This window comes from Microtus pennsylvanicus, chromosome 1 (genome assembly GCF_037038515.1).
Source record: "Microtus pennsylvanicus isolate mMicPen1 chromosome 1, mMicPen1.hap1, whole genome shotgun sequence".
Lineage (NCBI taxonomy): Eukaryota > Metazoa > Chordata > Mammalia > Rodentia > Cricetidae > Microtus > Microtus pennsylvanicus.
The window spans coordinates 63,939,189-63,964,311 of record NC_134579.1 but is presented as its reverse complement, the minus strand read 5'-3'; the positions used below and the strand labels follow the sequence as shown (position 1 = coordinate 63,964,311).

The 25,123-nt window shown below is 49.9% G+C and overlaps 1 protein-coding gene across 1 annotated transcript in view; it reads right to left on the bottom strand.

Annotated features, from left to right (window-relative positions):
• Positions 1–3,260: 3,260 nt before the first annotated feature.
• Xxylt1 (xyloside xylosyltransferase 1) overlaps positions 3,261–25,123 on the bottom strand; it is a 131,446-nt gene continuing 109,583 nt past the window's right edge. Inside the window, exon 4 of the mRNA XM_075967461.1 lies at positions 3,261–5,025. Coding sequence (XP_075823576.1) covers positions 4,629–5,025 — 397 coding nt within the window. The 3' untranslated portion in view covers positions 3,261–4,628. The remainder of the gene's footprint in view (positions 5,026–25,123) is intronic.

Below are 25,123 nucleotides of genomic sequence, written 5' to 3'. Positions count from 1 at the left end.
GGATGGAGGCATACCTCACCCATCCTTGTGTGTTTCGGTTGTCGGTGTGGTGAAAGGGGAGTGGGTGGGGAAGGCCTGCGTTGCATATGTGAACCCGCAGGTGTGTTAAACACAGCTGCTCCACAGGTGGCTGAGGCAGAGGCGCTCCTTAGACACCCTTCGTTTTCACACAGGAAGAAATCGAGACCAGGGTAGAGAGTTATCCAAATATTGCCCAACAAGTTACCCATGAGCTGAGGCAGCCCTTGACCTTGTGGGTGTCTGCAGGGTGATGCAAATAACCCAGAGGTGGTTCCCCTGCAAGGAGCTGGCCACCTGTAGCTCGTGTAATCACCCCAACAGCTGGAGTTTATTATTTGTGAAAGAACATTTAAGTAAAACCTACCAGACTCTCCTTGCACCTGTTACTTCACGCTATCAGATCCTGATACAGCTTTCCTCCTGTCAACACCTTTGCCAGACTTCTAAGCCCTGGGTTTAGAAACAGGGATGGGATGACCTTGTTTACCCAAGGTAGCCCAGGTAGTGAAGACAACTGTAGATTCAGACAGCCAGGCCTCTCCACAGGTGACACTGCCTCCAATGTACCACCCTGCCCACCTCTAAATCCACAGTTAGACTTCCCAACTAGCTATTTCTGAAATGGGAGGAGGTTTGAGCAAGTACCTGCTTACCCATGGTGCGCTCTAGGTTGGGTACCACTGAACCAAGTAATATCCCATGGCTTGATGCACTGTTATGGGGATGCTGCAATGATGCGTTCCAGGTTGGGTACCACTGAGCCAACTGCTATTCCAAGGCTTGATGATGCACTATTACAGGAATGCTGCAATGATGATGTGCTCCAGGTTGGGTACCACTGAACCAACTGCTATCCCATGGCTTGATGATGCACTGTTATGGGAATGCTGCAATGATGATGTGCTCCAGGTTGGGTACCACTGAACCAACTGCTATCCATGGCTTGATGATGCACTGTTATGGGAATGCTGCAATGGTGTGCTCCAGGTTGGGTACCACTGAGCCAACTGCTATTCCAAGGCTTGATGATGCACTATTACAGGAATGCTGCAATGATGATGTGTTCCAGGTTGGGTACCACTGAACCAACTGCTATCCCATGGCTTAATGATGCACTGTTATGGGAATGCTGCAATGGTGTGCTCCAGGTTGGGTACCACTGAACCAACTGCCATCCCATGATGCAGTTATGGAGATGCTGCAGTCTGTTTGACTTGACACACATACAAGAGTGAACCTCATCAATAAGCCTGCAAGCTTTCCTGATGCTGTCAGCACATAGCGGGTGTGGACTTCATGTGTGTACAAAGGCTACCGTGTAGGAAACGGAAGCCAGGCTAGTGCTGCTATTATTAGATTATTTTTCTGTAGAGAAGGGAGGCAACCACGGGAGAGGTGAGGACCAGAGCCTACTTAGCCTAGACTGTCCTACGGGAGACATCAGTCAAGCCAGCCATGAGCTGAAAATACAGACAGGATGATACTCACTAGTGACTGTAGAGGAGAGTGGTTAAAAGCGTACATCACACTGGTGAGGTGGCTCAGCGGGGGACCTGCCACCAAGCCCGACAACCCGAGTTTAATCCTTGGAATACACAGGGTAAAGGCAGGAACTCACTCCCACAAGTCCTCTGACCTCCCCATGCTCAGCACAATCTGTGAATATTATATAAGTGAACATAATTACAATGTTTAAATGTATAACATTTATTATGCACTTTATAAAATTAATAAGCACAAAATAAGGAAGTGAAGATAAAGTTTGTTATATTCATAAATGCCGCCTGGACTTCCATTTCACTCCCATGTACAGATGCACTAGACAGGGAAGGTTCTGTGAAATACAGGACGCACAGTGTTTTCATTATGTATGCACAACACGAATCCTACCAGGACCCCAATCGGAAGCTGACTCCAACATCTGTCACAGCCATTTGTGGCAATCAAAGAGCCCACAATGGCTTTTGTCAGTCAGGCTGGGTTTCCTGTTGTCTATGGCTACATTCACAGAGGCATTAGATCAAAGCCATTGGTGCCAGGGGAGGGGGACCTCCTGAGGGTGAGCTCAAAAGTAAGTGGGGGGGGGCTGGTACAATGAATGTGTGGTAGTTTAAATGTAATGGGCCCCCATAGGGAGTGACACTATTAGGAGGTGTGGCCTTGCTGGTGGAAATGTGTCACTGTAGGGTGGGCTTTGAGATTTCCTATGCTCAGGCTACCAGCCAGCATCTCAGCTGATTTTCTGTTGCCTTCTGAAGATGTAGGCAGCACTGTGTCTGCCTGCACACCACCATGCTCCCCACCATGATAATAATGGAATAAACCTCTGGAACTGTAAGCCAGCCCCAATTAAATGTTTTCCTTTTAAGAGCTGCTGTGGTCATGGTGTCTCTTACAGCAACAGAAACCCTAACTAAGACAGTATGTAAATGTGGAGGGCACTGATTCCACAAGTTGTCCTTTGTGCTCCCCACAATCACACACACACACACACACACACACACACACACACACACACACACAGTGAGTGGAGGATGCTGTTGTGCTCTGAGTACCTGGCTTACTGTTTTTCTTGCAACAACAGGAGACACAGTTTTAGAAACACATTAATTCTTGATGAAAACTTCTGCTGTCATTGTGGGTTAAGAACTCCCTGGCCTTGAATCCCCCACCCTCACTGAGAAAACTGTGTTGTTAATGTGTTTAAAGCATGGTCTTCAGGAACTGAACTGGACAAAATACAGAATAGGCTTGTTCTTGAGTCTCCCTCTTTTCACACACACACGCGAACTTCATGTATGCACCTGTTTGTACACACATATGCAATTTAAAAATAAAAGGATACACATATAATCTTGTATTTTGTATTCTTTACGCACTAGTGTAAGTATTTTCTGGTACATTAATATTCCTTAAAATGATTTTTAATATATCCCATTATATGGTTTTTGTATAATAAAAAGCTGCAGTAAACAACACAGCACAGGGCTCTGCCCATACCTCTTTTTTCATACATAAGTTTTAGAACGGGAATGAGCTTGTTGAGGTTTTCATGAATATTACCTAGAGCACATATAAATCCTCAAGACGATGCCCAGCACACGGCAGGCATCTAATAACCAGAAGCTATAAATAGGAAATCAAGTAGCCAGGAGAACAGACGAACTGGGCTCCAGCTGAGGGCTAGTGAAGGGGTGTGTACCACCTCACCAGGCATGAATGCAGCGGGGAGGTCTGGGCTCAGGGAGGGGTTGCTTTGTCCCCAGCAGCAGCTGGATCTCCAATAGCTCCAGGAATCTCCAATCTCCAAGGAATGAAATGGTTCTGTACTTAGAACCAAACACAGCAAGGCCACCTCACGGCCACCCCCAGGCGGGCCCGCCCTTCCTTCCTTCCCTCCCTCCTTCCCTCCCTCCCTCCCTCCCTCCCTCCCTTCCTTCCTTCCTTCCTTCCTTCTTTCCTTCCTTCCTGTTGGTCCTTCTAGGTCCTCTGATATTGATTCCAGTCTTCATTCAGAGCCCCAGGCCCCTGAAAACTCTGATCAGAGGACAAACAACATGAACAAGTGTTCTCTAAGATTAGTTATTAGCTATTCTCACTTGGGGCGAAAGAAAATTTAAAAGTCAAGGGAATTGAAAAAAACATGAGAACCTCACATTTCTTGTCTGAGGACATGAGCTGGACATGGGCATGGCCTGTGGAAGCTTCATGTGGGTAGCTGACTTACAGAGCCTTCACAAGCACAAATACAGAAATGGTGCACTCTTCTGGGAAGGGGGAGGGTCTGGCATGGTGCCACAGGAAAGTATGGGCCTGTCTGTTTTCCACGCCAGAGACCACAGTGAGCCCACAGGCCAGCCTTCTGCAAGCCTACCCACTTGCATTAGTGAACTGTTAGGCTGTTCCCTGGAGGAAATCTCCCTTGTTCAGGCAATTCTAGTGCATGCCTCAGCATGGCCAACCTCTGTTCTTTGATGGCAGATTTGATTCCTTAGTACAGTCAGGTCATCGGAGCAGGGGATGGATGGGAATGGGCTCTGGGATACATCGGAAAGATAGGAGCTGTGGATGCTACAATAGGGGTTATTCTGTGTCCCCTAGCTGGCCCAAGCGGCTTCACCTAAAAAGATGTGCACTTGAAGTCTGCACCAAGCAACATGGACATCTGGGAAGGAGGAGCAAAACCTCCTGAGAAAGGATATGGGACTGTGGCATTCCTTTGGAGGCTGCTTGTTAGAGCCCTGACTCACTCACTCAGGGCTCTTTGGGGCTACAGCAGCATAGCTCGGTCCTCACAAACAGAAGCCTGTCAGTCTAAAGTAAACACTTATTTGGTCTAGCAAAAGCCAGCTCTTTGAAAGGGGTTTGAGTCCATGTAGACAAGAGAATCTGTCCTTCTGTATCTTCAACCACCTACTGGAAGACATCTGTCTGTCCTTCAGGATGCCCTGAAGGGAAACAGCTCGAGCTCCAGCAGGGCTCAGTTAAACTTCTTTGGATGGCCACTGGACAGGGACTGGCCAGCTGGGAGGCCTGTAGCACCTGGATCCCAAGAGCATCCTTCCCCAGGCCCGGGAGCCCCAGAAGCAGAGTGGGCGAGTGGGTGCCTAGTCCTCCGGGATAGGGGTGTTGCAGTTCCCGTGGTAGATCTTGACATGGCCCTCACAGTGAAAGTATGCCTGGAAGACATCGCTGTAGCCATGGTCCCTCCACCAGGTGCACAACTGCCGGTTCCAGGTGCAGTCCAGCACATGGAAGAGCTCGGGGTGTTCCATGCCGATCATGGTGAAGAAGTCCTGGTCCCCAAGGTGGCCCCGGAAGCGGTACTTGTCTGCAAGCTGCTGTACCCATGCAGGCTCCAGCAGATGGCTGTAGAGTGGAGACTGGCGCATGGCCTCCAGGTTCAGCAGCATGACTCCACTGTTGAAGCCAGGAAGGCCCTCAGGTGGAGGGTCCCCAACTCTGGTCTTGGGGTTCTCATGGCGGAACTGCCAGAATGTGTGCCTGTGAAGGGGAGAAAAAAAATCAGTATTATCCCAGTTTGGGGTGAATGAGCTTGCCAGACCTGCTTCCTGGGTGTTCACATGACCACTTTTCCTTCCGTTTCACAGGGACAAAAGCAGAGGCATTCGGGGCCCAGCATCTGCACCACATCGCCAGCGGGCAGCATAGCAAGAGCCTGAATCCATCCCCCACCACGACCTGCTCTAAGTCTCAGGCTCTTCTCATATCCTCCACCGCCTCAGGAGGACATGATGATGAGGTCATCATGTCACTGCATTATGTTAGGATCTGTGGAGATGGCAGATACTGGATGGCATGCTGGATGGGGGCTGCTCCTCCTCCGAGTGTTATGCTCCGTGAGATGACCCCTGCCCACACAGCTAGTATGAAGCAGAGAATAAAGCTAGGTCTTTGGCTTAGAGTTCACATCCTTCAGATGACAGCAGAGTGATAAGGATTCCCACCCTGTCGTTATGGTGGAGAGGAGAGGACACAAGGGGAAGAGACTGAATGATGGTGACGTCATAGACAGGAACCTGAGACTGAACCAGACACATTTTCTGCTTTAGAACAAGTTTCATTCATGACCTAAGCCTAGCATTTCTGAGGGGCTGGGTAGAAGCTGGGGTCCAGAGATGATAGCTTAAGGCATATATCCACAAGTCAGGGTGAAAAACAGCTGTATGGAGCCATGTAGAACTATGGAATTTAGGAGGGGATGCCACCTCAATTTTTGTCTTTTTCTGGCAGATTCAGAAAATGACACTTCTTGGCCTTGTATCCAAATACTTACATTTGGAGGTGGGAAATCTTCCTGTGATTGACATGTTGAGAGCTCTGGTCACTGTTTTCTAGCCTTTTTAAGTTCTTGTATGCTACAGTGATGAGGGCATGGGGATCCCCAAACCTGTACGCACAGACAAGACCCAGCAGCAGCACCTGGGATGGGCAGGGCTAGCCTGGGTCCTCAGGGTGGGGAATGCATCATGGCCACAGCAGCCTGGAAATGCACCACAGTGTTCACAGGATAGGACATGCAAGTTGTTGTCAAATAGCCCCAGCATGCAAGACCTGCAGCAGGTCCACTCTCCAGTTCAAACACATGACCCCAGTAAGGGGACAGACAAGCCTTCTTTGTGGTCTCGCATGTCAGAAAGACAGCCGACAGTTTGATCTGGGGACGGGAAAAGTGTGCCCTTGGGACACCAACCAGTGAGCACACAGGCTCACTGTTAGCGTCTGGTCAGGAATGGGCTGTGAGGTGAGTGGGGATCTGGCTCTGACCTGGCACCTGCCTGCTGATAACAGCCTTGGAAAGATAAGCTCCGAGAGCAAGCTGAGATGCTGAGGTCCTCCTGGCCACAGAGCCTGCCAGGATGGGACCACCAGCACGTCAACACTTCATCATTTTACCTTAGCACCAAGTGGTTACTCTCAGGGTCAGGTTACAACCTAGCTACAATTCTGCTAGACAGGCCTGGGTCAACACAGTGCTCCCAGGTAGAGGAGGGACCCTCCAGGGAGTGGACGCTGCACCATCCAGGTACTGGGTTCCTCTTCCAATAGTGGGGATGGGGCATTTAGCAAGGAGGAAGAGAGAGAGCCAGAAAGGAGGGCAGAGAGCTATGGAGAGCTCATCTCTGCTCCATCCTGCCCACTGCTTCCTTCCCTCCCTTGTAGAAGACCCGGAAGAGATCAGGGGCTAGCTGGAGGGACAGGATCCTCGGGTACTTCTACCTCATGCAGGCTTCCCAGATGACAGGTCCTTGGGAAGGGTAAGGTGGCCAAGAAAGGCCTACGGAAAAGGTAAGAGTGAGTCTGTGCAGCCTTTGGTGTTGGTGGGAGCAGGAAGCCAGCCAAGGCAAGGATACTGAGTCACTACCCTGGCACTACATACACCATGGATGGCGAGGAATATTACTTTTATTGCTTTTGTTTATACTGCACTTGTTTCACTCTGTGAAGCTGTGATTCTTTGCCTGCCTGAAACACCTGATGGTCCTAATAAAGAGCTAAACAGCCAATAATAGTGAGGCAGGAGAAAGAATAGGCTGGCGGGCAGAGAGTATAAACAAAAGGAGAAATCTGGAAGAGAAGAAACAGCGAGAGAACAAGGAGAAGAGCCCATCAGTCAGGGGCTGGCCACGCAGCCAGCCAGAGAGTAAGAGTGAAGTATACACAGAAGTAAGAATAAGAAAAAGCTCAGGGGCAAAATGTAGTCAGGGATAATTTAAGTTAAGGAAAGCTGGCTAGAAATAAGTCAAGCTAAGGCCAGACATTTCTAACCAAGAATAAGCCTCTGTGTGTGATTTATCTGGGAGCTGGGAGGTGGGCTCTTCAAAAAGATAAAAGAGCAAAAACATCCCAACAGTGGACAAGGGCTCAGATGCATTGAAAGGGCTTTACCCTTCAGCAAGGAGTTCACAGCTGGAGCTTGGGGGCTCCTCAGATCTTCCCTTTCTGAACCAAGAGTAGCCAAAAGGAGGCCTGGCCCCTACCTTGCTAGGCTTGGGAGAGGAGACAGAACATCTCCAGGTGGAAACTCTAACCCTGGTGGCTCCTGGACCGCCATGGCCAGTGCTGTACCGGGCAGCACACAGAGGCTTTCTGTAACCAAGAGCGCTTACACAGGAGCTGGTGGCGCCAGCTCTCCTCATCTGCCACAAAGGTCGGGTTAGGGGTAGACTGCATGGCCCTCTCACATTCTCCCTAGGACACTGCAGTCTTTGGTCAGCTAGGCAGGGCTTCTGATCATTGTGGCCCGTTTATCTCTGACTGCCTCAGATTCCACAGGCTAATGTTCCGACGAGCAGCACCTGAATGTCAAACTCATTTCTGAGCCTGACCGACACTCAAGGCCAAGGAGGACATACAGCACTGCTGTCATGTGACTGGCCAGGGGGCAGACCTGAGAGCCCCCTGAACCTGGTCAGTATACATCCCCAAACCTGCCCTTTCTTCACAGGGGCTGGGGGCTGGCTTTGTATGTCCACAGATCTCCTGTAGGTATGCAGGTATGTGGCTCTGAGTCCTGATCTTCCAGAAGTTTCTCAGATCGACTGTCCATTCTCACACCTGTCCACTCTTCCCTGTGTGGCTTCGTTGAATCCCATAATCACCCGGTGCCATAACAGCAGGATAAGGTTCTCCTTCTCTTTGGGAATAGTTTTCAGTTGGGAAACAAGCCTTACACAGACGGTTCACTATAAACAAGAGTCCTTCCAGAAGACGGTGGAGCCTGCTGGAAAAATACAAATGAAGTCCCTTCAAGTCCTTTCTTCTGGATGGTACATTCCTGGAAGGGCCTCGGTAGAAAAAGCCAAGCCCTTGCATGGGGCACAGGAGGAAAGGAAGCAGGTGGGAGGTACATGCCTGACCTTGTCGGAAATGTGGGTTTGGCTGTCAACACCAGCTTGGTTTGTAGGTCAGTAACTGAGTTGACAAACTCCATATTCCCAACATGGGAGACGGCATGGGGCTAGGCAGGGCCCTCAGCTTCTCAGGTTAAGGGCCCCTGGGTAGAGATGGGCCAGTCTTCAGTAGTGGAACCAGGCTGCCTGCCAGAGAAGAGAGGACTCCAGTGGAACAGAGATCCAGTAGGTCCTGCAAGAGACCCACTTCAGAGGCCCTGATCCGTTCCTGCTGGCGTCCCTGAAGATATAGCCTCCACTGAGCCTCTCCCAGCTAGGTCCTTGAAGCTATGGCCATCCCTCAGGAGGTGTGGAGACCCCACCAAGCTGCAGGTTTCATGTCATGGCACCTGGGAGCAGATTTGTCAACCTGTGTCTACCTGCCTGGGCATCATCCCAATCCCAAGGCTTTTCTCCCACCCCTGCTGTCCTGGAGCCATGAAAACAGTGCACAGGGTTAGGAAATGTCCATCACTCCATCCCACAAACAACTATAGGGCACAGATGGGCTAGATTCTGGGAGAGCTGCACAGGGAGGACCTGGAAAAGGGGAAGGGCAAGCCAGGTACCACAAGGAGGTGCCAAGGGCAGCAGTGCAGGCTGGGAGGGGTGGATATATGAGAAGAGGAACAAAGAAATAGAAAAGTCCAGCAGATGCCTGGGCATGTGGACTAAAGGTACCCAGGTGTCTGCAGAGTTCAGTCAGTGGATGGAAGAAATGGAGTCAGGAAGATGGCTGGCCTAGGAGAACCCAGCCACCTGTCCTCCACACTGAAGCCCAAGCAGCTGACACTAACTCAGGCCTTGGGGTCCTTTCTCTGCTGTAGAGCTCTCAGAGGAGCCACGGGGCCATCCAGACCTTCTAGCTGGGTCAGCAGGCCCCACAGTACCCAGTCCGGGTGTCTCTGGCTTTCCTCCCACCTCCTCTCCCCACGCAGACAGGTCTTTCTCTCGGTTTATCTCCCCATGCGGTGCCCTTCACACTCAAGCCACTGACATTAGCTCTCATCTGTTTAATTAAAGGAGTTCTACATGCTCACAGTCGTAGAGACGCAGGTCTCGGGGCTGTTATTCTGAGTCTGAAATGTCCCTTCCAGTCTCATGTGCTTGCACCCTTGGTGTTCTGCATGGCTCTGGGACCTTTAGGGTCTAAGGCCTGGAGAGAGGAAATGGGCCCCTTGGGTGGACCTTAGGGGTCAAGCCTGACAAATTTCTGGTCTGTTGAGATACAGGCAAGGCTCTCGCTCCTGCTGCCTCAGATAGGGAACCACCCCATCAGGATGATTCTGGGTGCCATGTACGCTGCCACGTCTTCTCCACCACTCAACCGTGAGCCAAGAATCAATCATACTCGAGCTGTTTCTATGGCACACTTTGTCCTAACGATGATGAAAGCAGCATGGACGGTGGCGACAGCTGGCAGAGTCCTGCGGTGGCACACAGAGTCCCGCGTGGCAGAGAGGAGGGGCCCACTCTGCCCGTCATCCAAACACGCCGATCAGAACCTCAGGGCTCGCCTCAGGTAGAGATCAACCTTGCTGCCACTCTCCCTGGTCCTTCCACAGCTGCCTCCCTACCAACCACAGCCCACACCTGCAGTCTGGCACTCATCCAGGTGATGAGTCCTTGCTCCTCACCACAACCCACCATCTATCTTTCTTTCTGCTCGAGCACTTGGGCACCCTCTGCCCCTTCCCTCACCTTGGCCATTTGAGGTGGGCACAGTCCCCTCCATGAACCTTGCCTCTAGTGGCACTCGGCTCCAGTCACCGAAACAGGGCCCTCTGTGGTGGCGACATCATGATGTCACTCTTCGCCTCTGGGGCTCTCTGGAACTACCTGTTCACATTTCCTGGATCAGCAGTCTCCTGGCTCCTTTCCCGCCAAAGCTGGCCCCTTCCTTGTTGGCCTCTTCAGTGCTAAAAGCTACAGTTGGTAAGAACTGGATGCACAGGAGGTGACAGTGACCTTCGGGAGGGTGAGTAAGGGAGACCAAGAAGCAAGACATGCTGGCCTGGAATGGAATGGAATGGAATGCCAGAGGAGGCAGTTGGCACCTTGTCATGGAGGCTACAGGGAGAAGAGAAAAGCACATGCCAGCTAAGTCAGACTGCAGAGACAGTACTGGGAAAGGATGCTGATGGGTAATGGTTAGTGAGTACTGCCTATGTACCAGGCCCTGTGCAAGCTTTTAATTGTATTCATGCTAACCTTTAAATGACTAAGCGGGGAGAGTGTTATTCTCTCGCGTTTCTAGTAAGAAAAACTGAAGTACAGATAGGGGGACCAGGCTCAGGAATTTGCCAGAAAAGGGGAGGAGCCCCAGGGCATATCTAAGATGAGGAAGAGGGGCTAGAGTGAGAATAGAGTTTGATGACACCAGCTTTCAAGGACCCCCCAAACACTTGGCCTTGGCTGAGCACTGGCCCTAGCCGAAAGCCTGAATTTAGGTCAAGAAGAGGGATGTTCATCAGGGTGGAGACAGAGCCAGTGTCACCTTTGGAACAGGCTGGCTCACTGCTGCCAACAGCCCTGCAGCATTGGAGGTCACAGGAGAAGGTCCAGGAACACATGATGGATGTTTTCCAGGACAATGAGCAGAATGTGGGTGTGTGTGGGAGGAATATGTAGGGGCATGTGTGGAATTTGACTTTGTGTCCCCAGTTCAACTCCACCAGCCACACTAGTGCCCTTCACTGAAAGTTCAGATTCAAAAGCCAGAGGGTGCAGGGACTTCCTCACTCAAATGCGAGGGCACAGGCAGCATGGCCTCAGCAAAGCATGGCTTCTTAAGCCAGGAGAATGAGGGTGCCGTCCCCTTCCATCTAAGCAGACCTGCTGTCCCCGCTCACTGCACTACACATCTGTGCATGGGCTACGGTCAAGGTATCAGACAGCGGCAGCACACTGACACAGACCTGAGGCCCTCACAATCAAGCACAGAGCAAGCTCACTGTGGGGGACAAAGGACTAGACTCAGAGCCTGCTTTCAGAAGCACATTATAGCACAGCCCCCTTCTGAGATGCCCTGTGTGGACATGGGCTCACCTGGGACCCCATTAAAATGAAGGCTCCCACTCAGAAGCTGCATCTCTGACTAGCTCCCAGGGAATGGGAAAAAGGAGTTGGTTTTGTTTGGTTGGTTTGAGTTTGTTTGTTTCTTGCTATTGTTAGTCTTTTAAGATTCATTTATTTTTATGTGTATGATGTTTTACCTGCATATATGCCTGTATGCCATGTGTGCAATGGCCATGGAGGTCAGAAGGGGATGTCAGATCTCCTGGAACTGGAGTTACAAATGATTGTGAGCCACCACGTAGGTGCTGGGAATTGAACTCAGGTCCTCCGGAAGAGCAGCCAGCACCCTTTCCCACTGAGCCATCTCTGCAGCCACCTTGGACCCTTTCAAAATTAAAAACATGTATTATTATGTATATATGTGTGTGTGTCTGTCTGTGTGTGTTCTGGGGGGATGTGTAGAGGAAAGAGGACAGCTCTGTGGAGTTTGTTCTCTCCTACCTTCACGTGGTTCCAGGATGGAAGTCAGGTTTTCAAGTCTTGTGGTATACACGTTAACAGTTATGCCACTGACTGGCCCTTGTCAAGTTAAAACTGGTTTTCTAGAGATGAAGATTATAAGAGTAGTATCAACATCGCTTTTTTTTAAATTACCATCAAGTAAGTAATGTGGCAACCTGGAGTTTTTAGGAATTCTACGCTAACACTTGCTGTGTCCTCTGACTCTGCTACAGTCCTGGGTAGGAGCGCCTACTAAGACGATTCCTAAGATCCACACGCTCATGAATATGGAGCAGAGGTGAGAAGGGGTGTCACCACGTCTATCACCAGTGCACGAAGAGGTCAAGAATGCATGGCTGTAGGGGCAGTTGACCTCAGCTTGGACTTCATTCAAATCCTGGTCCTCTACTTAGTACTCTGGGGAAGGCACTTCATCCTCCATGGCCCTGGCTTCCTGACTATACACAAGGGTGTGGAGAGGACATCATGAGGTAATGCAGGGACAGTGCTCCACGTGTCTGATGAGATCACAGAAGCACAGGAACACATCAAGTTCACTGAGTGGTGTGGCTGCCAAGCCCACACTCTGTCTGCTGTTGTCTGAGCAGGTGTGGGCTCTCATACACACCAGTAGGTGACCTTGGCCAAATAGCTGCCTGTCATAGGATCTCAATTCCCAAAACTGTTCAACAGTCTCATTAGCTGGAGGACCCTTTTGTGTTCTGAGAGCCTTGGTATTAGCCAAGCCGTGAAGCTTGTAGAGCTTCAAGGGGATGTTGTGGTCACTGAAGCCCTGCAACCATCTGTCCTTGGATGTGCCACCGAATAGAGTGTACTGTGGGTTTGGTTACTTGCTTTTGTTTCAAACCTCACTGCCACTGTCAGCAAAGCCCCCGACACGTGCAGATTTGGGTATGGTGGTCTCCCATGAAGAGCACCTTTCCACATGCTGTTGTCCAGGGGTAGCACACGAGGCAGTCACTGAACAGATACACTTCTGCCTCACCCTTAGTTTTCTTTCTTAGCATCCACATGTGCAGTGTTCAGTAACTGTGTGTGTGTGTGTGGGAGCTACCTTAGTTTTCTGCCTCCTTCCTTCTCTTATAGGTGATTTTGTGAGGTAACTGACCTACCTTACCCCCTCCCCCAGTGTCACTGTCTAAGGAGATGTGCTGGGACAGGACGAATGAGCAGGAAGTATTCTCTGCCCCTGGAACCTTCTTCCTCATTCATTTTGGCATAAAACATGGAGCCCTGTGGTAGTGGCGTCTTCCCTGAAGTCACCCATTCCCAACATCACAGCCTAGTGACATCCAAGGAACTCAGTCCCCTCTCCACTAAGATATCTATAAGGCCTCTATGTGGTTTCTTCCCCTGAGGCCCTTTCCTGACCAGGGTCATTTATGTACCCAAGTCTGTATAAGAAGAATATCATTGGCTTTTCCAGCTCAAGTGTGTGATGGTCTTAATGGTGTGACACCCATCATTAGGGGCCATCTTGGTAGCAGCCCCATGTGCCCTCCTGCCACTGCACATGGTCTCCAATCTCAGGACCAGGCATGGAGGGCGGGGGCAGCTGGCGATGCTGGCCTATATGGCCCTCTTCCTAGAAGGCCCAAGGCAAACATGCATGTTCTTTTTCCTGACCTTGGCCAACCTCACTTCACCCATGCTCACAGGCTTAGAGATTCTCCTTGCCTATTTCCCTACTGCTGACTTTGCAGGAAGATGCTTCTCTCTTTAAATTGCAACAAGTTCCTTGGCTCATCATCAGCTATGTTTGCCTGACTCTATTCTTCAGGTTTTCCAGACGAGTCTCTGGAATCCCTGATGGGTCTGGGGTGCTCCTCGTGAAGGCAGAGAAGAAGCTGATGACTCTTTCAGCCTCCTCCCCGGTGTGCCAGTGAGTGTCTGAACTGCAGAGTGCACGGGAGGAGAAGGGATGTGGCCTGGACTCACCCAGAACAGACAACAGGAATGTGAGTAAATGCAAAATGTGGAATTAAAAACCCAGATCAAAGCTGGCATTAGAACTAGATACTAGCTCAAGCCACTGCCCAAGCAAGGTAATTCTTCAAAAACACCATGTGCTCCTGAACATGACCCTCCCAGCCTTTCTTTTGGAACTCACTACTTGGGTAGAACTCTCCTCATGGGACCCAGCTGCCCCTTATCTTCCTCCCTATACAGTTCAGGACTGCTGACCAAGGAGGCAGTGCCACAATCTGGTCACATCCACATCATCTGGGAGTGTGAGCAGCATCGAGGCTGCACCCCACAGCTCCTCCCTCATCCACCCCACAGAATTCAGAGCCATCTGGCTGGGGAGGGCATGCACTAGAAGGGCACAGTTCTCATCATTAGCTGCTGCTTCTCTGAGGTCTCCACCAGAGGGAAAAGCAGGAAGAAATCTAGGCTGGGCTATGGACACACCTTGGAAAAGAAGCAGAAAAGATAAAAAAGCCAACAACATTCCCAGTACAGCGAGGCCAGGCCCCACTGGGTCCCATACCACCAGCAGACCCTGCCTGTCTACGCTGCTGAAAGCCATAGCCATAGCCCTGAGCCAGCCAGTGTCCTCTATACTCTCCTCCCTGGCCTCTTACTAACCTTACTAACCTCCCAGAGATCCCTGGTCCTTGCGCAAGACCAAGAGATGCCTGCCTCATACAAAGGACTCATACAGTTATGCCAGGCCTCCTTGCCTCTCTTGTTCAGACCAAGGGCTAACAGGAAGGAACCTGACTCAGCCCCCATCTTATATACAGGTGGGCACCTGTGGGATCTTGGAAAATCTCTGCTGAGTCAGCCCTCTGTCCCATGTTCACAGTCCTCTACAGAAGGACAGAGGTTTCACTGAGAGTCTCTGACAGCCATGAGTCTCACCGCCCTGGATCTGGGGGTTTACAGTCCCTGCAGAGGACAATTCTTCCCATCTTCAGGCCATCCTTCCTCAGCCCTGCCATCTGTTCCACCCAGGAAAGAATGAAGCCTGCGTGGTAGGGGCCCTCGGCAAGCTGAGAAGCCATTCTGACTATAAAGTGTTTCTTCTTCCTCACATTCCCCAAGGACTCAGCTCAAGTCCCTGGCATAGCTCTGTGTGCTCAGCAAGCTCCCTGGGCCTCTCCCTCAATCCCAGGTCCTCTTACATAAGAGGCACTCAGATTTCAGTGTGCCTATGAAATGTGTGTCTGGGGAATAGGCTGAAATGCAGATGGGATCTGCAGTGTTGACAAAAGTGTGTCACATGGCCACACTTCTGCATGACGGAAGGAGCAGAGCGTGAACCAGAGGAAGCATGTTCTGCCCCAGCTCCCTGAGAACTACATATTCTATCACCGAAGGGCTGAGGGCTGTGTGGGGGATATAGGACCGAAACCCAGGGACACCTACAAGGGAAACCTCTCTTCTTTTAGCTTCAGTTTGCTCCCCAGTAGAGGAGAAATTGTAAGGCATTAGAAAACTGGGGAAGGAGGTGAAGTATCACATGAATACCTGGTACACAGCTGGAAGATGTTTTCCTTCCTGCCTTCATTGGCTAGCACCGGGTGAAACACAGAGCCAGTGGTCAGAGAGGGAAAGGCCCGATGCCCTGGCTGCTGGACTCTGAGCATGAAGTGTGCTGTTGGGGGTGGGTGAGTACTCAAGTGCCCTTGGTACCAATATGCTGAAGCACACGTTAGACCACTGCCAACTCTTGGGAAAAAGCAGAGGTGTGGCACCCAGGTGTGGCATCTTTCACTGAAGAGACACTGGGTGCCCACTGAGTCTGGTATACAGGGCAGGTCAGTGGTCCAACAGAAACAAGCCATTGAAAGGCACATACTCAGCTTTGGCAGGAAAAGAATGCTTGGACAAAGTCCTCCCCCGTACCTTTCCTGGGGTACAGGAACTCAAGCAGCTTCAGAGAAGGCCTTGTTCACTGTCAGGGAGTGGCCAGGGCCCAACAAAGTGCAGCACAGAATCGGGTGGATGGAGAGCCTTTCATCTTTGTTCCTAGTACCACATGGTTTCCTACAGGCCCCTGTCCTCAGCTGAGGTCCACAAGCCACTGTGAGGCCTTAAGTTCCTTCAGCATGCCTGAGCCTGGTGTGTGGGGCACACTGCCCTCAACTGAAGTCGACCCCCGTTAGCTCTACCACAGCCCACTCAGGCACAAGATAGTCATCAGTCTCCACGGACCTGTTTCCCAGAGTTGTGGACACCAACAGGAAACTGGCAGCCGCAGCTTGTGTAATTAGCATGGAATGTTCTGAGGAAGGCAAGGACACGTGGGGGAGAGACAAGTCCTCCAACACGCTCTCTGTGGAAACGGTTGTTTTTTCCTCCTTTTAGGAGACTGAAATAACAAACGGAGAGAAACCAGTCATTCTGCACAGCTTCACATGTAGGAAGCGGGCCTGCAGCAGGTGCAGAGGCTCGTGTCTGGGCAACAGCTGGCCAGGCTCCCTGTGTCCGCCATCACTCAGACAGCTCACCACAGAAACACGGGGCGTCGCATCAGAGACCATCACAGTGCCATGCAATACGAGATCGGCTGGGCTCTGCAGTCAGCCCAGGCGCAGCCATTTTGCTGAAGTGAAATATACTGTGGGCAGGAGTCATGCACAAGCCCCTTCCCCAGGCCACTGAGCCAAGCCGCAGCCAGGCGAGGCAGAACCCAGTGTTATAATTGCATTTGAAGTCTTCCTCAGTGTACATGTCTTTAGAAAAAGTTGCTTTTAAGTGTAGCTTTGGTAAATATTTGACATTTCTTTCTTGCTGGGTATAAACAGGAAAGTTTCTCTAGTCTCACTTAAAGTAAAGGAGACAGACTATCAGATACAGGAATGAAAGTTTGGGGAGGGTTTCAGATGATGACAGTGAAAGATTCCTACCCCCCCCCCCCCCCCGTCACCAGGTCCTGCTGCAGGCCATCGCTCTTGGCAATGAATGGCCACACTGTCCGTGCCCTAATCTGTAGACCTCTGATGACCGCAGGGCCAGGGCTGGATTACATCTCCTGGACCTCCTGTCTACGCACCTAGCACAGGGTCTTGTCTCCAGCATGGGAGTAGTAACTGCACTGTGTTTTCACTGCCGGGCAAACCAGGCAGTGTGACCTGGCCAAGGGGCGGGTGCTTGCTGTTCTTCTACCCTGACGTCACCATGATGCCATGCTCCTCACTTTCTGAAGACCTGATCCCAGCTGCTGAGCCCAGGACATGAGAAGCCTGGCCACGTGGCCACGCCCTGTTCCCCTCAGGCTCCTCTGCTCCCCGGCACTCTCGCTCAAGCTCCATCCACACTCAGGTCCCTGATGGCTCTGCATATGCCATCCTCACCAAGGCCTGGGCTGCTGTGCCCTCCTCCCTCCCTCAGTTCAGAGGTCAACCCCTTTGTGGTGTTTCTAAGGATCCCAAATGCCTCTCTGTCCTATTACGTTGTCAGATCTCTGGAGACATAGACGGTGTCTTTCTTACACCCAAATGAATCATTGCTGCCTAGCCTAGTGCATGGTACAGGGAATTAGTCCAGACAGATACATTCTCACCAGCAAACAGTGACGGGCAAACTTGCCTTTCCCAAGAGAGGTCAATGGCCGGGACTTGGGCAGTGCCTGTGAGGAGTCTGGAACAGTCCCAGGAGCACCTCGGCTTTGGTACCACAGCAGCATATGGCAGTGAGGCTGTGACTAGGAAGCTCCATGCTGTCTACAGAGTCTGCTGGGCCACTGCCAGAGCCACCCAGGCCTGGCCACACACCATCACACTGTACAGCTTCCGCCCAATCAGTTCACAGTCCAGAAATAACACAGGGCCCCACAGCCACCTCCATTAACCTCCCAGATCACATGGAAAAACAGGCTGATGAGCACCTCCGGGTAACACCACAGGAAACCAGCAAAACATCCCCTGCTACAAAACCTGCCTGTCCTATGGCTTGTTTTTTCTAGAAATGTATACAATTTCTATGTGCTTTTCGTAAATATTTAAAAACATTAATTAGTCTCAGAGACATTCTTTGTAAACGATACATTTCAGTGAAATCTGAGTAAAGTATGGTGGTTAGAAATGTATCTCTGATTCGCATGTTTTCTGAACAGAAATGAGAACATCTGGCCCTTTACTAAGTTAAATATATGAAATTGGGATACCGCAACAGCTAGCAAAGAATTGATTTTTAAAACTGTGTTTAATGTATACAGTGTGATGTTTTGTATACATGTAAATGATTACCAGTCACACGAATCAATGCCTCTCATCTCAATTACTTATTCATTTTTTATTTTATGCATGTGTGTGCATTCTTCTGTGTATGCATGTTGTGCGTGTATGAAGGATATCTAAGCTATACTCTTAGCAAAAACCCTTACTACAACACAGCACTATTAACTTCAGTCCTCTTGGTACACATCAGACCTGTAGACTTCTCCATCCCACACGTTCTCTACCTCTCCTTACCCTCAGAGCTATGCGGCCTCATCTGTCACTTTACCTCCACCATTCACCCATCTCTGTGGACCAAACTCTCAGTGTTTGCTTTTAAGATCCTACGTATAAGTGAGATGGAGCTGTTTTTCTTCCTGTGCCCGGATGTCATCCCTTAGCATGAGGGCCTTCAGTGCACTCATGCTGTGGCAACAGCAGAACATCCTCTTTTGAAGGATACTCCGCTGTACACTGACCACACTTTCTGTATCCACACATCCATCTGCAGATACTCCAGCTGTTTCCACATCTGGCCACAGCGAACAGTGATGCAGTAAATGTGGACTGCGGGCTTCTTTACAACACAGATTTCCTTTCCTTTGCATACACACACCCAGGAGCATTCTGGTAGTTCATTTTCAATTGCTTTCCTTACTGACTCTTCTGGTCTACATCCCACCAGCAGTGGACGGGGTTTCCTTTTCTCCACAGCCTGACCCATGTTTCTCTCTTCTTCCTGGCAGTGACCCTGGAGTGTGGGTGAGAAGGGTTGCTTTCTAATTTGTCTGATTGGTAACATCTGTGACCTGAAATGGTTCCACGGTCTTCCCAGCTCCCCTGACAGGAGGCTGACTCATGGCATTGCCATGGAGGAGGGCAGGAGAGAGAGGGATGTCCTACATGGAAAAGCTATCAGACTTGGATTTGGGGACACTGGGCTGGGCCTAGTTTCCACATCAGATGGCTTTACTTGGCAGTGAAAGAGGAGTGCAGAAACATACCCGCACCCACTGTCCAGTGGTGAGTGTTTCTGGATCCTTCCGAAGCTACATGGGCTTAGTCCTATATACTCAGAGCCTAGAAGGAACTTAAAAGTAAGGCTGTAAGTGGTGGCTACTTGTTCGTTTCCCAGGCGCTCAGACAGACCCCAAATAATCACACAGAAACTATATTATTACAACACTGTTTGGCCTATTAGCTCACTCTTCTTATTTGCTAGCTCTTATATCTTAAATTAACCCATTTCTCTCATTTTATACTTTATCATGAGGCAAGGTTCCCGTATGTATGTCTCCTGTGGCGCCTACGTGGCTCTCCCTGACTCCACCTACTCTCTCCTCCTCTAGCTGCTTGGAATTCCCACCTTGACCTATTCTACATTGAAACAGGAATAGGCCTAAAGCAGCTTCTTTATTAACCAATAGTATTCACAGCATACAGAGGGGAATCCCACATCATAAGGCAAGGCAGGAACTAAACTTAAAACAACAACACTTCTTGCTTTTTTTTCTCCCCGAGACAGGGTTTCTCTGTAGCTTTGGAGCCTGTCCTGGAACTAGTTCTTGTAAACCTGGCTGGCTTCGAACTCACAGAGATCTGCCTGCCTCTGCCTCCCGAGTGCTGGGATTAAGGGCGTGTGCCACCACTGCCTGGCTTGTTTTTTGCCTTTTAAGAACTGTTGATTATGTTGTTCTTTTAAGAACTGTTGCTTCCGCCTTGACTCAAGAAGAGGCGGAAGAGGCCACATTCAGTGCCACCTGTAAAACTCATCAGGACAGGCAGCTGGAGAGAACTGTGCCTCAGGACTTGGGCAACTTAAAAAAAAGTGGAAGAAAGCAGTGACATTCTATCAGGTGACCAACACAAATGGTGTCCTCAAACAGCACACAATAGAACTGCCCCCAGACTACTAAAAGTCAAGAGCTGTCCCTAGACTATCTCGATTCTAATGGTGGACAGACCTAACATAATCCTACCTCAGAGTTTTATGTTCTATGTTCATATGTGATCATATGTTCTAAGCACTCAATGATTAAATCTGTTACTTGAATGTATTAATTTTCCTATAAAGTTTATCTGCCACTGGTATTTGCTTTTTATACATTATTATATTATTTCTATTATAGTGATTGGTCCCTTTTCTCAATGCTATAACAAGTCAATACTTAAGGAAGAAAGGGTTTACTTTGGCTCCTGGTCTGAAGGTATAGAATGTAATGACGGGGAAGGATGATGATGCAGCGGTCCTTAGTGTGCAGAAGGAGGATGATGCAGCGGTTCTTAGTGTGCAGAAGGATGGTGGTACACTGGTCCTTAGTGTGCAGAAGGATGGTGGTGCACTGGTCCTTAGTGTGCAGAAGGATGGTGGTGCAATGGTCCTTAGTGTGCAGAAGGAGGATGGTGCAATGGTCCTTAGTGTGCAGAAGGATGATGGTGCAGCAGTTCTTAGTGTGCAGAAGGATGATGGTGCAATGGTCCTTAGTGTGCAGAAGGAGGATGGTGCACTGGTCCTTAGTGTGCAGAAGGATGGTGGTGCAATGGTCCTTAGTGTGCAGAAGGATGATGGTGCACTGGTCCTTAGTGTGCAGAAGGATGGTGGTGCAATGGTCCTTAGTGTGCAGAAGGATGATGGTGCAGCAGTCCTTAGTGTGCAGAAGGATGGTGGTGCAATGGTCCTTAGTGTGCAGAAGGAGGATGGTGCAATGGTCCTTAGTGTGCAGAAGGATGATGGTGCAGCAGTTCTTAGTGTGCAGAAGGATGATGGTGCACTGGTCCTTAGTGTGCAGAAGGATGATGGTGCACTGGTCCTTAGTGCGCAGAAGGATGATGCAGCAGTCCTTAGTGTGCAGAAGGATGATGGTGCAATGGTCCTTAGTGTGCAGAAAGATGATGGTGCAGCAGTTCTTAGTGTGCAGAAGGATGATGGTGCACTGGTCCTTAGTGTGCAGAAGGATGATGGTGCAATGGTCCTTAGTGTGCAGAAGGATGATGGTGCACTGGTCCTTAGTGTGCAGAAGGATGATGGTGCACTGGTCCTTAGTGTGCAGAAGGAGGATGGTGGTGCAATGGTCCTTAGTGTGCAGAAGGATGATGGTGCAGCAGTTCTTAGTGTGCAGAAGGATGATGGTGCACTGGTCCTTAGTGTGCAGAAGGAGGATGGTGCAATGGTCCTTAGTGTGCAGAAGGATGGTGGTGCAATGGTCCTTAGTGTGCAGAAGGATGATGGTGCACTGGTCCTTAGTGTGCAGAAGGATGATGGTGCAATGGTCCTTAGTGTGCAGAAGGATGATGGTGCACTGGTCCTTAGTGTGCAGAAGGATGATGGTGCAGCAGTTCTTAGTGTGCAGAAGGATGATGGTGCAGCAGTTCTTAGTGTGCAGAAGGATGATGGTGCACTGGTCCTTAGTGTGCAGAAGGATGATGGTGCACTGGTCCTTAGTGTGCAGAAGGAGGATGGTGGTGCAATGGTCCTTAGTGTGCAGAAGGATGATGGTGCAGCAGTTCTTAGTGTGCAGAAGGATGATGGTGCACTGGTCCTTAGTGTGCAGAAGGAGGATGGTGCAATGGTCCTTAGTGTGCAGAAGGATGGTGGTGCAATGGTCCTTAGTGTGCAGAAGGATGATGGTGCACTGGTCCTTAGTGTGCAGAAGGATGATGGTGCACTGGTCCTTAGTGTGCAGAAGGATGATGGTGCACTGGTCCTTAGTGTGCAGAAGGAGGATGGTGGTGCAATGGTCCTTAGTGTGCAGAAGGATGATGGTGCAGCAGTTCTTAGTGTGCAGAAGGATGATGGTGCACTGGTCCTTAGTGTGCAGAAGGAGGATGGTGCAATGGTCCTTAGTGTGCAGAAGGAGGATGATGCAGCGGTTCTTAGTGTGCAGAAGGATGATGGTGCAATGGTCCTTAGTGTGCAGAAGGAGGATGGTGCAATGGTCCTTAGTGTGCAGAAGGATGATGGTGCAATGGTCCTTAGTGTGCAGAAGGATGGTGGTGCAATGGTCCTTAGTGTGCAGAAGGAGCCTGACGCCGCCTCACATCCCAGACGATCAGAAAGCAGGGAGAGACAAATACTGACACTTGACTCACTTTCTTTTCCCTCTTCCTACTCAGTCAGACCCAGAGAATGGCACTGCCCACATTCAAGGAAGGTCACCTCCCCTCAGCCCTCCCTGGAAATGTCTTTATATGGTGGTATTTCTTAAAGTAATCAAAGTGAAAACTAAGACCAGTCACAGACAACTAGAGTCAAATTCCGAGAGGGATTCATGGTGAATGGAATACAGGAGCCTAGGTCCATGGGACTAACCGAGCCACAGCATCACTCAGGAGCACAGTGCCACTGTGACAACCATGAGGGACCTACATGGTGTTTCACGGTGTGTGGGGGTGGGGTGGAGACATGGACCATGAGAAGAAACCAAACTTTAGAAACAGAAGCAGAGGAAGGAAGCGAATGATAGGACAGCAAAGTGTCACAAGGAGTCCGCGGTGGAGAGCTCGGTCACCAGCAACTGTGTCTGTGCACACTAGATGCAGAGTGATGGATAACAGCGAGGTATTATCTAACAGCAATTTTGAAGCTAATGACTATCTTTATGGAAAAAGCAGCAGTAAACAGAAAATTATGACAGGTCTGCTTTGGGCGGCAAGGGCTCCTTCTGCAGAGCCTATCTGCTAGGCTGCGCTGTGGGGAGGCAGCTGGACTCCCCATGCTCCACACAGCAATCAACTGGAGATCTGCTTCAGTTGGGGTGAGCAGGATGGGCACACTGTCTAGACTAGGCGGGTACCCCAGCTTCCTCGTGACACTTGTCCCAGCATTTAAGGACTTGCTGCTTCCTCTTTCCTTTAGGGCAACAGCACCACACCATAGTCAGCTTGAAGCTTCCCTTTTAGAGGCAGTGTTTACATCTTACTATGATTAATAATTACTTCTGATTAATGCCAGGCAGCATTTCCCTGGTATATACATAGCATTTAGCTGTTGATTTAAACCACACAGGTATTGATTCTTGTGGGGAAGGAATGCTTTAAGCAAAATATGAATTACTTACATCTGGTATCCAACTTGTCATTATTAATAATGTGGCAAAAATAACCAACAGTTACTTTAATCACTGATAACTCAGAAAAATGATAAGGCTTTTGTGGAGACCAAAAAGACCTCCACTTGTTATTCACGAAGGTTCTGCACAGAGGGAGAATGGTAATTTATTGTGCACTTCTTCCCGCCACCTCTCCCATGGGACTAACCATCTCCAGTTTGCTGTGACTCAAAGTGCCATCCAAGTCTGATTGGGCTGAACATTTACAGGGCTCAGCCAATCGGTCTATGGTGGGGGAGGAGGCCACAGAAAGATCTGCTGCCTGCTTAACAACCCAGAGCAACCCAGGTGAGACCCCTGCTGGCAATGGGTGGTACTGCAGTCCTGCTGTGCAGAGCAGGGTGCTCAGACAGGAGGATCAGCAAAGATCAGAGTATTGTCGAGGAAGCTGCTGCAGGGTCGCTGAGAGCAGCAACCCAGTTCTGCTCACAGGAGTCTCATTTGTTTCCCCATTGTTCAGCTACCTCCAAATCAGGACTCAAGTGGATGGCTCCCATCCTGTGCCCCCAAGATACAGAGGGATCCTCTCTGCATTACTCACCTATAGGTCAAGGTAAAACCTTCAGGCAATCCTCTGGAAGGACAGGGAGTGAAGACAAGGAGATGCTCAGAGCCCTGGACATCTGGCCAGGCACCCCACTACAACAGATAAAGTGCTCTGGATGGTAATAAAATTAGACTCCTTAGAGTCTTTTTCTGTCGGCAACAGTATCAGGAAATAAAATAAATCGCAGGCACAGAGGCATCTGCCCATGCCTGGTAGAATAGAGCGCTCTGGTTTTGTTTGCTGGCACAGCCTTCCATTTGCAGTATCACTCAGCATGCTGTCTCCTCCCAGTTTTCAGAAGGAAGAAAGACTGTGGGCTCCAGGGCATCATCAACAGCAACCAGGATTAAACTGTCAACCGGTCCTTCTGAGCCTCCCAGTTCGAGCTGGCCACCACGGCTGTCACCGTCATCTCACCTTCTCATGGGACAGGCATGGTGGGAACACCACCTCATTTCTTAAGTGGGGAAATTTAAAGCCTGGCATGGGAAAGTCACCTGCTTCAGTTTCCACAGTGGGGCCTCTTTCTCCAGTGGGTGTTAGCCAGCACCGGGGAGAGGCCCTGCGTGCAGCAAACACAACCAATGCCACATACCTTCACACACCTGAACCACATCAACTTGAACACAGGAAGACACTTCTAACGGCCCTCTGCACACCACTCGCCATGTGGAGTCTCACTCCTTACTCCACAGGTCAGACACCACAGTCAAGAGATTTCGGTGACTCAGAGAGGTAGTTCCGGATGGCCAGAGGTACAAGCCCAATGCTATAGGCCCCTTGTGTCTCTTAGTTTTCCTTCACTAAATATAACCCTGACTTGGAAACAGCTCTGCAGAGACAGTAACTAGAGATGTAATGAATTAATTTATGGAAATACACAACCAGATACACCGAGTGTTTGGAACCAGGTGCCACTGCCACCTCTCTCAGGAGCATACTGCTAAATCTTTCTTCCCCTCATTTGCGATTTAGTAAAATAGTTCTTTGTTTAAAAAAAGAAATCTATCTCCTGTTTGCAAAACACGTTCAAAGTGAAACTCAATCTCATTCCCCCAATTCTCGCTCCTACATCTGTCTCTGATGAAGTGTGTACGCATGCACACACATACAGAAGGCTGAAACTCTGTAGTTCACCCTGGGAAACCAAATCCAAGGATGGCCTTCTGTTAACACATCACTGTCGGAGCATTCCTGAGTAATAGCAGTGATGCAGCAAGCCTGGCTCCTCTGTGTGTAGACTCTTCACCACAACCCCAAAGTGCAATTTCCAAAAACTAAAACCAAGCAGATCCAGGATTAAAAATCACCCCCTTCCGGCTACTC